The 13,921-nt window shown below is 49.3% G+C and overlaps 2 protein-coding genes across 2 annotated transcripts; both read right to left on the bottom strand.

The window, feature by feature from the left end:
• Window positions 1–8,564: 8,564 nt before the first annotated feature.
• On the bottom strand, window positions 8,565–10,896 carry LOC144098231 (uncharacterized). Its single transcript, XM_077630724.1, has 3 exons — window positions 10,553–10,896; window positions 9,752–9,877; window positions 8,565–9,123 (listed from the first exon to the last, which is right to left on the bottom strand). Exons 1-3 carry the CDS (start codon window positions 10,894–10,896, stop codon window positions 8,565–8,567), a joined length of 1,029 nt encoding a protein of 342 aa, XP_077486850.1.
• A 169-nt stretch (window positions 10,897–11,065) lies between these two features.
• On the bottom strand, window positions 11,066–12,514 carry LOC144098230 (uncharacterized). The gene has a single exon (XM_077630723.1). The coding sequence runs from the start codon at window positions 12,512–12,514 to the stop codon at window positions 11,066–11,068; it is 1,449 nt and encodes a 482-aa protein (XP_077486849.1).
• Window positions 12,515–13,921: the final 1,407 nt, after the last annotated feature.

Raw genomic sequence — 13,921 nt, 5'->3', positions numbered from 1 at the left:
CATAAAAACGCAGCCGCCGCGGTCGGGTTCGAACCCGGGAACTCCGGATCAGTAGTCGAGCGCCCTAACCACTGAGCCACCGCGGCGGGTAAAAAAAAAGAAAAAGGGAGAAGTTATATTTCGGATGGGTATATTCATTGTTCTCTTTGAAGTTTTCGTTACTCTTTAGGATGTATCAAATGTTCACATTTATTCATGAAGTAGGAAATGTTCATTGATTTTAATGAAGTATGAAATGTTCATTGTTTTGATGAAGTGTGAAGTGTTCATTCATTGTTCTTATGGGCTGAAGTATGAAATTTTGTTTCCGATTCAAATAGTACATAGGAGTAAGCTCATTTCTGTGTTCAGATATTTGTTCGTGTTGTATTTGTGTAACTTCGAATTCGGAAATTTCCATTCAACTTCAATTTCTCACCAATGTTTTGCTAATATTCGAACGGAGGGAGTATGGTGTGCCCTGAGTTTCAGTTTCGGTTTGTTATAATTGGATTGGATTTGGCCTTGTTTATGTGCATTTGTACTTCATTAGTGGCTTGGACCATCACGTGATTGTTTTATATAAAAACCTATCCCGCCATGAATAAAACGTCAATCGTCATATTATGCTGAGTCTCGACTCACTTCTTTCGGCCGGCCAGGCCGACACCACAAAGAGGTTGACGTGGAAGGACTTCGGGAGGCGGGGTTTCTGGCGCGTGAAATAGGGGGTGGTCGTGCCAGGCATTGGGGAGGCGCCGAGTTGTTCCGTGGACATACCCGTTGCTGACGGCTCTGATGGTAAGTCTCGGAGGCAGTGGCTGGCGCGGTGAACTAGCGTCTCGACGGGTATACGGCTGGACCTCCGGCTAACATTTGGGGTACAGGACCTGGGTTCGATCCCACCTCCACCAGATTTGTCACTGTGTTAGTGACGAGAAAGGAACCCGGCAAGACAGCACGTCCTTCAGGAGGGGACGACGGCGAGCTTAAACATCCTCTAATCCAAGCGCCACCATACAGCGTCAACGTCTTTTTGCCTGAGCGTCACCTGGCAATATATTGTAATGTATTAATTGTATAATTTTAGTGGTTAATGGTTTACGGGGGTTTAAGGTCCCAAAGCGACTGAGGCTAAGAGGGACGCGTATAATTTTCCTCATTTTATTATATTATGTAGTGCATTTCATGTATATTTTAATATATCTTAATATATTTAATGTATATATTTAGTACATTGTCACGAAATGGTGACTGTAATCCGGGGAGCAGAACGACAGAGAAAAAGACGCCTAAAAAACCCTTTATTTGGGCGGACTTGCGGAAAAAATGGACTTAATCAGTCGGCGGCAATGTAGCAAGAAGCGTGCATGGCGGTCGTCGTACAGAGTGCCCGCCGCTGTGGGCCGTGCTCAATTTAAAACTGATAGCGAACTTTTGAGATAAAGCGTAAAAAGTTACTACAACATTCTGAAACAATGTAGAATCAGCTCGCCTGGATGCCATCAATCGAGATAAATCTCGTGGCGTCTAGCATCGCAGACAAAGGGATGAAGCGGCGTGCAGGCAGCCTTGACGAATGAACAAACACTGCAAAAGATCCGCGGTATTTCTCCCCTCTCAAAGAAACATCGACCTGATGCATTAAAGAAATAACGCGCCTAGCAACAAACAAAACGGATCGTGCGAAAATAAACACACAGTGTGGAATGCAGACACTGTGTCAGGCACAACTTCACACATGCTGGGATGCAGACACTGCGTCAGGCAAAACTTCACAATCCAGGTCACCTAGCCGACGAAGAACCTTGCACGGGCCGAAGTAGCGGCGCAAAAGCTTTTCACTCAATCCACGGCGGCGAATGGGCATCCAAACCCAGACTTGGTCTCCTGGCTTGTATTCCGCATTGCGTCTTCGTAGGTTGTAGCGTCTGGCGCCGGTCCGCTGCTGGTCTTTGCTCCGTAATCGGGAAAGTCTTCGGGCTTCTGCGCGTTGAAGGTAGGCGGCGACGTCGACGTTCTCCTCTTCGGTAACGTTGGTCAGCATAGCGTCTAACGTGGTCGTGGCTTCCCTGCCATGGACGAGCCTAAAAGTCTTCATCTGGGTGGTCTCCTGCACTTCAGTGTTGAAAGCAATTACGACGTAAGGCAGGATGACGTCCCAGGTCTTGTCTTCGACATCAACATACATGGCGAGCATATCGGCGATGGTTTTGCTCAGGCGCTCGGGCAGCCCGTTGGTCTGCGGATGGTATGCAGTTGTCCTGCGGTGGCTGGGTTTGTTGCAAACCAGGATGGATTGCGTTAGTTCCGCTCCGAATGTTGTTCCTCTGTCCGTGATGGGCACATCGGGGGCGCCGTGTCGCAGAAGAATGCACTCCACGAAAAATTTCGCGACTTCTGCTGCTGTTCTGTTCGGTAGGGCTTTTGCCTCAGCGTAGCGGGTCAGGTAGTCGGTCGCTATGATGATCCACTTATTTTCACACCTTGAATTTGAGAAAGGGCCAAGCAAGTCCCTGCCGATCTGCTGAAAGGGCCTTGAGGGGGTTTCCATGCGGTTCAGAAATCCTGCTCGTCGGGTAGGAGGGGTCTTTCGTTGTTGACGACCTCGGCAGGTTTTCACATAATGTGCGACATTGTTAGACATTCGGGGCCAGTAATACTTGTCTTGAATGTGGCGGAGGTCGCGTAAACCCGATGTCTAGCTGTCGGCTCGTCGTGTGAAGCCTGTAGAACTTCGCGGAGACAACCAAGGTACAACAAGGAGGTAGGCTGTTCTTTTCGCTCCGAAGTTCTTCACGATCACATTATTCGGTACACAGATTGAAGACAGTCCTCGCTTCAATGAAGCGGGAGGTGAAGAAACCTTGCCGCAAGCAGACCGCAAGCAGCTAGCGTATGCGATGACTTTCTCCAGCGCGTTGCTTTTTTGAACGAGGATGGCGCTTAGACTCACAGTGCTTCGTGGTAGAGCACCCGCCTCGGCTTCTGGAGGTGGGTGGGTTCGAATCCCACTGCCGGCCAATTACCCACCGGTTTTCTCAAAATGGGTACAAGCTACACTCTAAGAAAAAGAGGTGTAAAAAAGGGGTAAGGTAGGGGTAACATCGAATTCTACCCCTTCTCGGCAGGCATGGAATAACTTTGCACCCTTGAAATACCTGCTGCGAGACGTTTAGTCTGTTTCGTGAAAACTGCACCTCATTTATCCCTTTCTGTCAGTGTTGAGAACTGTGTTTCGTTTTTATGTCAAATATGCCGGAAAAAATGCTTCCTGCGATTTCTCCTAGAGGGCACTTTGGGTTTAGTGACTGAAATGTTGGAGGCAAAAGCAATACTGCGGATTGTTTGCCCTTGCGCAGTATCTCCATGTTGGCGGGTTCTTTTTACTGAAAAGCGCAGTTTTCTTTTTTCTTAAGAAGGAAACTTTGAAGCGCGGCAGTTCTAGTTGATCAAAAAGACACCTTTTTTCTATATTGAAGTTAGAGCGAGATGTCTTATAAGAAGAATAAGCTTTGTATAGAAGCTTTGCTGTTTTTTATCCTCCGAGGGTTGCTGATCATAACTTACCTCCCTAGGTGTAATTTTTTCTTTAGCAACAAAACTGAAAACAAAGACAATGACTAATATTTTTATGGTACAATGCTCAAAGAGGCAGCCAGAAGAAATACATGTATGTGAGGTCAGGGTAGATTTCCACAGCCTTTGTTTTTTAATCTTGCATGGATCAAGGTTTTTGTATTTCTTCATTCCTCAAATACGAGGTAGCACATTGTTTTATATGTGAGGTCAGGGTTGATTTCCGCAGCCTTTGTTTTTTAAGCTTGCAAGGATCAAGGTTTTTGTATTTCTTCATTCCTCAAATACGAGGTAGCACATTGTTTTACTTATAGGTTTAAGATGGTGCCGTGACCAACGTTGTTTGTGAAGTTCAGGATAGCAAGCTGCCGGGCTAGTTGGTGATGCATGTTGTAAACTAGGAAGCGCAAAATACAGGACGACGGACAGAGTAAGGGACACAAAAAACAGGTTCACGAGCGCTTGTGAACCTGTTTTTGTGTCCCTTACTCTGTCCGTCGTCCGGCATTTTGCGCTTCCTAGTTTACAACATGTTGTTTGTGAAGCACGTCGGATGAGGGCAGTCTCATCAACGCGTCCTTGAAGCAAGTTGTTCTTAAGCGGTGAGCACTTTCAGCGACGTAAAGCTGGACCCTCGTGGTAGTACGCGAGACGCGTTTATACTCTGACGTAAAGCCCGGGATACATGGAGCGTTTTTTGGGCGATTTTCGCCCGACGGCGCGCATTTGACGCCCGGTCTCGAAAAAAACGCCCGCCGCCGCCGATCTGGCCCCGCCAGATATTGACGCGCGGCGTCCGGAGAGACCGGAAGCGGCAGCCGGAGCAAGCCAATAGCAGCGCAGAAAGCCCGCTCTTCTGGTTTGGCCGCCTCCGCCGCCGCCGCCGCTAACATGGCCGCCATGGCCGACGAGCTCTGCTGTGTTTATTGCACGAAAATGTTGTTATCGTGAAAATAAACGCTTCACGAGACATGAAATGTTACTTTTTTTGGTGAACAGGACCTAATCTTGGATGGAAATGCCCGCTTTTCCTCCCTGAAGCGAAGGTGCCGAAGAAAACCGCAGCCGATGGTAGCCACGGCTGAGTGGGCATCGAAAGGTACGCGACCGCATGCATTCGAGCGCGCAAAACCTTGTAGTATCTATGCACGCGTGCTGCAATCAGTACAGTGGTGTCTAAATGAACAATTTCGTTATTCTGAATAAGGAGTCACCGTCGCTGCTCTCAATGAGCTCCCCGCTCAATAGTATTTGTCACTTGTTGATCATATTGCTTCCGCGCTGAGAGATACGCGGCGGCGGGCTGCCGCTTTTTCGCTCCATGTATCTCCGGCAGGGCGTCGCGCCGCCGCGACGTTTTCTGCGCGCGAACATCGTCGGAAAAAACGTCGCATGTATCCCGGGCTTTACGCGCCCGCGCGGCACGGCGACGTCACGTTGGCCACGGCGAGACCCTCTACACTCCAACGGCGTTTGACCGCCGACGCGTTCGGCGCACCTCGACCACACCAGCGGCAACTTGGAGTGTGTTTCGATTGCGCTCCGAGCGCGTCAGCCTCCGCTGGCCCGGCCAGACCGGTTCCGCCTCTCGTCGAGGCGGCATTTTCCCGTTTTCCAAAAGTGATGAGAACCGTCTGGAGTTCAGGTTTGCACAGATTAAGATACCCCTCTCCATTTCTGAAAAGTTACAATGGAGGGCCACTGACTTATCTCTCTTCACACTACCCCTGTTCTGGGTAGAGCATGAAGTGAAAACCAGTCTGTGAACGAGGGTGTCTGTCGGAAAGCAACTTCTTTTAAGTCAGTTTTTCTGGAATTTTGATAGTTGAAACCGAAAATTCTTCTTCACGTGAATAATAATAATAATTGGTTTTTGGGGAAAGGAAATGGCGCAGTATCTGTCTCATATCTTTGGACACGTGAACCGCGCCGTAAGGGAAGGGATAAAGGAGGGAGTGAAACAAGAAAGGAAGAATAGGTGCCGTAGTGGAGGGCTCCGGAATAATTTCGACCACCTGGGGATCTTTAACGTGCACTGACATCGCACAGCACACGGGCGCCTTAGCGTTTTTCCTCCATAAAAACGCAGCCGCCGTGGTCGGGTTCGAACCCGGGAACTCCGGATCAGTAGTCGAGCGCCCTAACCACTGAGCCACCGCGGCGGGGCTCACGTGAATACAGCCTTTTAATTTCCTGCTCTGCCAAAAGAGGGAATGTGAGTCAATCGCCTTCCATTTTGTTCTTTTTATAAAAGGAGAGGGACGACCCTTAATCTCAGTGAACCCGAAGCCCCACAGTTTATCACCAACTTTCGAGATCTAGTGTAAAGGGTGGTTCACATGCAAGCGATTCGGCGAATAGAGCGAACAGCGGCCCGGCGCTGCGAAGCGTTTCGCGAGCTTTCGGTTCACATTCGTCGCCACTGCGTGTTTCCCACCGCTACAGTGGCTAGAATTCCAGCCACAGCACAACTGCAGTGAACTAGAAGTTTAACTCTTGTATAACCGCTGCGAAAATCAATGTTGCTGGCAAAAGATATGCGCTTGCAAGCCGTTTTGGTGCCCTGCAAACACAAAAACGCGTAATATATCGGCACAATTGTGTCGTTTATTTTCATTGTTTATTTGAATAAATATAAATCTTGCGTTTTAAGCATTCCACACCACGTTATATAATTTCTTTTCTTAAACAAAATTTTGTACGTGCGGCGTACAAACACAAACACTGGTCTATGCGCATACTTTCTTGCACGATGCCTTTACTGGTCACGTGGCAACGCCGAGCCGTCATTGGATGAGATGCGGGGCTGCCGCGTCGCCGCCGGGAAAATTTCCAACTTACCCGAACCTCGCCGCTCCAGCCGCTGGAGCTTCCTTCGCCACTTGGAGAGGGTGTATGCGCCGCGGCGGCGGGATTCGGGAGCGGTTCGCTTACATGTGAAAAGGGCAGTTGCTGAAGGGTACTCTGTTGCACAGTTGTACCTGTTTCGACCTGCTCCTCGCGTTCGTAGCCATGCTTTGCACACAAAAAAAGAGAGAGCGAGTATTTATATTGGATAAGCTAGAGACTAGTGCTGGTACAGGAACGGAACTTGTCGCCCTATAGGGTCAGTGGAAATTTTGGATTGAATAGAATGTTTGGCTACTCATTGTGTCCTTTCAACAACTCCCCTCTCATGCAGATAAAAAAGCATCTTCCCTCTTCCTTTTCGAACAAGAATGGGGAAATCTGAACAAGGGTTTTCGTTTGAAAAATATGTGCTATATTGCAGAGGGTGTTACTGCAAGTTACTGCAAATTCTGCAAGTTGTCAACTGACCACTTGCGGATACCAGTAAGCCATCTTTTCCGGAAAGCTTGTTTTCCAACTAAAATGTCTTGAACCTAAACGACACACTCGCATTCTTCTTGAGAAGCAAAACTCCGGACGGTCGCGCGCTGTCTGCGGCAGTGGCTAGGCAGGGAGAGGAAAATGCCTTCGTCGCCGTTCCGTGGTGTGTGGGTTGTTCATTGTTCGGGCTACTGGTGCAGAGGGGTGAATGAAGGAAGTTACGAGCGCCGGAATTTAAAGCGCCGGCGCGAAGAATTTTAGCGCCAGGTACAAAAAAACAGTCCAGCCAGCAATATGGCGGTACGTGGGAACGTGTATAGTAAGAAGGAAAAGAGAAAGAAGGGCTTTAGGAGGAGAGAAAAATCATGGATGAGCAGTGCACCTATCCTTGCCTCTGAAAAACACCGCTTCTATTGCTGGCATGCTGACTTGGAATGACCTTGGAATGCAGCCTTTTTGAAATGTGCTGCTTTTATGGAAGCTCCTTTCCCGATTTTTTCAACTGTACTCCACTCCGGGGGGTATCAGACGAGTTGGTACCTACTTAGTGGCTTTTTCCTTTGTCTCGCTGCATGTTTCATTAGCTTTCAGTTCCTTTATCCATATTATTCTTCACAATACGATTTTCACCAACGTCCTAGCGGCCGCAACCTCTGGGGCTCGATTACGGCGGTGAAAGGCAATACGTTTTCCATAATCCGCTTATCGCCAACCTTTTTCAGCGTACGCAGCGGAAGGTAGCCTGTGCGACCAAAAATGACTCCCGTGATGTCACGGCTTCACAGAAAAAGAAAATGAGGCAGTTTTTTCTCGTCTAATTGACTGCTTTTCGTCTTGTTAACACCTGTAGTCTTGTAACGATTATTTCTACTAATATTGAAGCATATTTTCTTGCTTTTCATAATCTCGTCGAAGTTGATGCCAGTGGAAACCACTTTACAAGGAACTAAATCACGAAAGCGTCCCCAACACATTGAGTCGCTCTTCAAGCGTATCAAAATGTAGTTCAACAAAGCTGGCCCTTGTTGCAGAAACTGCTTTATTTTCATAAAAGTGGTGAACACGAATTAAAAGTAGATCGACGCGACGCAATTTTTTTCGTTGCTGTCCATCGCCTTTGCGAGATGCGTTCAGAGCGATGGATTCGGATAAGAGCTGGAGATAGAGTTCAATCGGGACATTGAGTAGCCTCCGATTTGCTGAGGACATCTCAGGGCCTAGGGAAGAATGGGCCATGGTGTATCGCCATTATAAGCACGGAGCACAGAAGGTTCGGAGCAAAACTAGATGAGAGTAAAATTTATTATCAACTGGCTGGGGATCGCAAAATATTTGCACGGCCGCAGGTCCGATCCACAGGCATGAAATTAATCGCTAGGAGAATATGAATGAGGGAGCTGGAGAGCACTAACAGTGACTCTAAGGTAATGTCCAGACCTGGAAACAAATCTTACCACATATCGATCAAAAATTTCAACGTTAAAGAAAAGGCTTCAAATTAAAATGTGGAAAACAAAGATGCCCATTTGAGTTTGAAGTAACTGAACGTAGCCGGTGGGTAGTGGCAGAACAAAGAACGTTTATTGCCGGGTGTTGCTGGCTTATAAAGACCGGAAAGGTCACATGACACATGACTGGCATGATACGCGGCACGTGTGACACAGTCTTGGCTCAAGCTACACATCAGCCTGCGTGCTTGATAACTTATCACGCGTACTTGATAATACTACATCCCTTCCCCCTAAGCTGGAGTAAGTGAGACGATCCGGTGGCTTCCGTGGGCGTGTCGAGCGACGTGGTGGTTGGTCTTCAGCTTGAGAGCGGACTTCCCGTGTCTCCGTACCTTGATGATCTTCTGCCTCCTCAGAGCTACTTTGAGCTTCGTCAGGGGTCCGGACTGGGCTCGGCTTGCTAGGGGACGACCCCACGTCGAGCCGAGGCCTGAGTTGGTCCACGTGGCGGCGCTGCGATCCCTCCTGTGTTTCTAGAGTAACCATGCGCGCTCCCGTCGTGGACACCACAGTCGCAGGCATCCATTTCCGAGAAGACCGAAACTGGCGCGACCATACAGGCTTTCCTGGTTGATAACGTGTTGATTTTGTCACTGCTGGCACAGGTTCACCGGAATCATTTTCTGTGACCTTGATGTCCGTGAGTGAAGCCGTCAGCCTGGTTCTGGGACTGAAACCAAACAGCAGTTCCGCTGGCGATTTCCCTCGCTCCAAAGGTGTCGTTCTATAACGGAATAAAAACTTGATTAGTCGTTCTTGCAATGTCCCTGCTGAATTCTTTCGAAGCCCTTCTTTTACCGTCCGCACGGCCCGCTCCGCCAACCCATTTGACTGAGGATGGTATGGGGCTGTTCGGACGTGTTTCACATGGCTTTCCTGCAAGAATCTAGACATGGTGGCACTTGTGAACTGTGGTCCGTTATCAGATACCAAGCAGTATGGTAGGCCAAACCGTGCGAAAATACCCTCAAGTACTTGAATGGTGGTCTCTGCTGTGGCGGTCTTTAAAGGTATGGCCTCCATCCACTTTGTCTCGGCGTCAACCAAAACGAAAATTTGGTAGCCATCGATGGGGCCTGCAAAATCCACATGCAACCTGTACCATGGTTTGTTGCTCGCTGGCCATGGAGACGGAACCTCAGCAGCTGGCATGGGCCAGCATTGAACACATTGAGGGCAACTTTGAACTAACAATTCGATGTCCCTATCTAGTCCAGGATACCAAAATAGCGCTCGAGCTGTGCGCTTCATGGCTGTGATACCGGGGTGACTGTTGTGCAGTTCCTTTAGCATGCATCGCTGCGCCGCCTCCGGCAACACTACTCGATGGCCCCAGTATACCAGGTCGTGGCTGGCGGCGAGAAAAGTACGGCATCATGTGTTGCTGTGCTGCCGATAAGTGCCGTGGCCAGCCGCGTGAGATCCACCCCCTGATCCGCTGAAGCTTATCGTCCGAGCGGCTTAGGTCCGCTAGTTGCCGAGCGGAAAGGGCCATGGAATTTAGGCCCTGTGTATAAAGTACGTATTCCATTGATTCTTGCCCTTCTTGTTCACCCAAGCCCGGCAAGGGTAGGCGACTGAGCGCGTCTGCGTTAGCATTTAGGTGTCCTGGGCGGTACTCGAGATCATAATGGTAAGCCGACAGCAACAGGGCCCAGCGCTGGATTCTTCCCGCGGCCATGTGCGGAATTGGCCGTTCCCGGTGAAACAGCCCGGTCAGTGGCTTGTGATCCGTCACGAGAGTGAAATGATTTGCCAACAAGTGATCTCGAAACTTGGTAACGCCGAACACCAAGGCCAACGCTTCTTTTTCCAGTTGCGAATAATTCCGCTCAGCCGGCGTCAGAGCTCTCGAACGGAACGATATGGGGTGGTCCTTGTTCCCGATTCGGTGTGACAGCACCGCGCCGACCCCCACTGGTGAAGCGTCGCATTCAAGCCGCAACGGCTTTTCGGGGTCGTAGTGGACGAGAAGTTCCGCTTCCCCCATAGCGCGCTTGGCTGCCTGAAATGATTTTTCGTGCTCGGCTGCCCATTGCCACCGTGCTCCTTTCGCCAACAGCCTATAGAGTGGAGCCAACGTGGTTGCAAGATTCGGCAAAAACTTTGCGTAATATGTGATCAAACCCAAAAAGGATTTTAGCTGGCTCACCGTCTCTGGTCTTAGTGCGGCGGTGATGGCTTCCATATTTTGAGGGGGGTGCAAGCCAGTTGCGTCGATCTTGTGGCCCAAGAACGTAACTTGCTTCTCGCGGAACCTGCATTTGTCAAGGTTCAACTTCAGTCCGTTGTCGCGCAGTCGCTCGAAGACTTGCCGGAGAGTTGAATCGTCGTTCTCCTTTTCAGCAATAATGATGTCGTCCAAGTACACCTTGAGGCGAGGAAGACCTTGCAGAACGGATTCGAGGCGGCGCTGGAACAAAGCTGGAGCACATGCGATGCCGAAAGCGAGGCGGTTGTATGCAAACAACCCTTTGTGTGTGTTCAACACGGCCATTTTTCGTGCTTCGTCGTCCAGTGGAAGTTGATTATACGCGTGTCGTAAATCCAAAGTAGTGAACACCTCTCCGCCGTACAGAGATGCGAAGATGTCCTCAATTTTTGGCAACGGATACTGTTCCAGGTGTGTCGCCAGATTCACGGTTAACTTGAAGTCTCCACACAGCCTAATATCCCCGTTTCGCTTCACTACGGGCACGACGGGCGTAGCCCACTCGGAAACTCTCACTGGTGAAAGCACCCCTTCCTGTACTTGGCGGTCGATTTCTGCAGACACCTTTTCCCGAAGCGCGTATGGCACCGGTCGAGCCTTGAGGAAGCGTGGTAGAGCGGCATCTTTTTTTGTGTAGTTTCACGGGTGGTCCCTTGCAGCAACCCAAACTCTGCTCGAAAACTTCTGGAAATTCCGTCAAAAGTTTCGCCGTCGTGGCGTCACTGTGTACTACATGTATGTTCTGCGACGCGCATTCTTCCAGTAGTGCCAGGCCAGCCTTACGGAAGGCCTGTATGGTGTTCTGGCCGCACAAAAGAGGCCCGTTGCAATCCACTACAACCAGCGAGCTGTCCACTTGCGTCTTACTGCATTCGACTTTCATGGCTACTCGGCCAAGAACCGGCAGCGGCCCCAGGAAGCACGTCAGGCGCAGTGAAGTCTTCTCCAGTGGCGGCCACCATTCGCGGTTATTATCGAATACCCTTCTTGGAATGACGCTGATAGTGGACCCTGTATCTACCAGCATGCGCAGGTTCCGGCCTTCCCAGATGAAATCCCTTTCAAATGGCCGTGCGGACAAGTTCCTACTGTTGTTGTGAGCCTCCAAAGCGTAGAGAATATCCTCGCTACTTCCGTCACTGCCGTCTAGCTCCTTCACCGCAAAGGTGCCTGAGCGGTTAGTGCGACCGCTGGAGCACATCCTTGCCAGGTGACCCTCCATGCCGCACTTGTGACACGTCGCTTTCTTGTGTCTGCACACTTCCGAACCATGGTTCGAGCCACACCTTCCGCACTGCGTGGATCCATGCCCGCGTCCGGACTTCTGCGGATTCCTCCTGTGCTTCTGTACGAAGTTGGCAGCACCGTTGTCGTTGAAGCTCCTCTCTTGCATTGCCCGGTCATTCGTTTCTGCGGCTTCCGCCGCTTGAGAAAACGCTTCTACCTCCGCCAGGCTTAACTTCTGCTGCGACAACATGTGTCGTCGAGCTTGTTCATCACGGATTCCGCAGACAATCCTATCCCGCAGCATGCGGTCCAAAAACTTTTCGAAACTGCAGTCCTTTGCGAGACGTCTCAAGTCGGTGATGTAGTCCCGTACCTTTTCGCCTTCCGCTTGGTTCCGCATAAAGAATGCGTAGCTTGCTGCAATCTCATTGGCTTTTAAATCGAAGTGGTTGTCCAGGTGCTGTATGACGATTTCGTAGCTCAAGCTGTTCACCGATTCCGACTGGCACTGGCCTTGAAGCACGCGAACCACGTTGTCGCTCAGGGCCGACACCAGAAGCGCACGCTTTCTTCCCGGATCTGTGATGCCGTGGCCCTCAAAAAAGGCCTCCAAACGAACACGGTAACTGCTCCAGCTACCCGTCGTATCGTCGAACTCGGGTGGCCTGGCTGCCATCGTCAGCTATCCCATCCTCGTCGCCACTGAAGTAACTGAACGTAGCCGGTGGGTAGTGGCAGAACAAAGAACGTTTATTGCCGGGTGTTGCTGGCTTATAAAGACCGGAAAGGTCACATGACACATGACTGGCATGATACGCGGCACGTGTGACACAGTCTTGGCTCAAGCTATACATCAGCCTGCGTGCTTGATAACTTATCACGCGTACTTGATAATACTACAGAGTTCTTTAAATAACGCGGCAATCTGGACACCTTCACCGGACATACAGTATCCGCTATGCATATATTCAGGTTCTGCACAATGGCATGGGGCGTTTTAGAACAGCCACGAATTTTTTTCGGCATAGCTGCGTCAAACCTTCACTCTGAGAGCGCTTTGTGGTTCGTCATGCGTAATATTGGTGCACTCTTCTGAAGCAAGGCAGCGAGATTTGAGACGGGCTCCCCAGGCACCATTATATCCCGTTAAAACACTCACAGACCGTTTCCAGTAATGGCAGTGTTATTACGTGCAAGCCCGCGGGGGCGTTATTTAACTGCGTAAAATTTCGGGCTGATGTCTTTGTATTTAAAACAGCGTTTTAAACACCAGTTCTCGAATACCCACATGCATTCTCCCAGCTGAAGCACAAGCCATCAAATAACATGGAATCAGTTTTAACGCAGCAGCACCTCTCCCAACTTTGGCACAGGCAACTAGCTTCCAGGCGCCCTCTTCAATATGCTAGGCGATAACTAATTTCACATAAAAATAAATCGAAAACCTTTTTTTAGCAACGATGAGTCAGACCGTCACGTAGTACTATTTGAAATGATACATTTCAGGGTACTTAAAAATGATGAGCACTTGTCTAAGCGTATTTTTATTACGCAGCTATATATTATAATGTCCGAAAATGGCAATATTTAGGCCATTTCTCTGACGCTGCTATCTTTATTGGCCGGAGCACGCTGTGAACATCGTAGGTTAATGGTGCAAAGCTGAAGCTGTTAATAGCGCAGATTGGTAGTTTTGTCGTGGTGGAGCGTTAAAAGCCAGTTCCGACCGTGGCCTTGTGGCGCCACTAAATTCCGGAAGTATACCTTGGACATCATTTCATGGAATCACATATATATAATAGAATTCGTATATCGAACCGAACTTCATTTACTGAAACGATTGCAACTACACCAAATAAATCTATTCGCTACTTTTGTCACAAAACACAGAACGGTGGCAGATAGCCTAAGCCATGTTAGATTATTCAAGCTTATGGCAGGCTAATATGTGAAATAAACTGAAAATCTAACTTTAATTAGACTCGAGCTAGTTAGAAAGGACTTATAGAAGCTAGCTAGCTTCCAAGCAGTTTCACTCGCCCACGTGATCAGTGCCTATAAGCGTTGCGTTATTTGCTTTAGA

This window comes from Amblyomma americanum, chromosome 7, assembly GCF_052857255.1.
Source record: "Amblyomma americanum isolate KBUSLIRL-KWMA chromosome 7, ASM5285725v1, whole genome shotgun sequence".
In the NCBI taxonomy this organism is placed as follows: Eukaryota; Metazoa; Arthropoda; class Arachnida; order Ixodida; family Ixodidae; genus Amblyomma; species Amblyomma americanum.
This window is presented reverse-complemented; position numbering and strand designations above follow the sequence as displayed.

What these genes read in the sequence shown, in the direction of transcription:
- LOC144098231 (XM_077630724.1), bottom strand. Translation starts at nt 10,896, where the DNA reads ATGGCCGTGTTGAACACACACAAAGGGTTGTTTGCATACAACCGCCTC. An exon ending in GCCGCACTAAGACCAGAGAC is followed by an intron (nt 9,878 to 10,552) that starts GGTGAGCCAGCT and finishes CCTTTCCGCTCG; the next exon opens with GCAACTAGCGGACCTAAGCC. An exon ending in CCGTACTTTTCTCGCCGCCA is followed by an intron (nt 9,124 to 9,751) that starts GCCACGACCTGG and finishes ATTCCGTTATAG; the next exon opens with AACGACACCTTTGGAGCGAG.
- LOC144098230 (XM_077630723.1), bottom strand. Translation starts at nt 12,514, where the DNA reads ATGGCAGCCAGGCCACCCGAGTTCGACGATACGACGGGTAGCTGGAGC.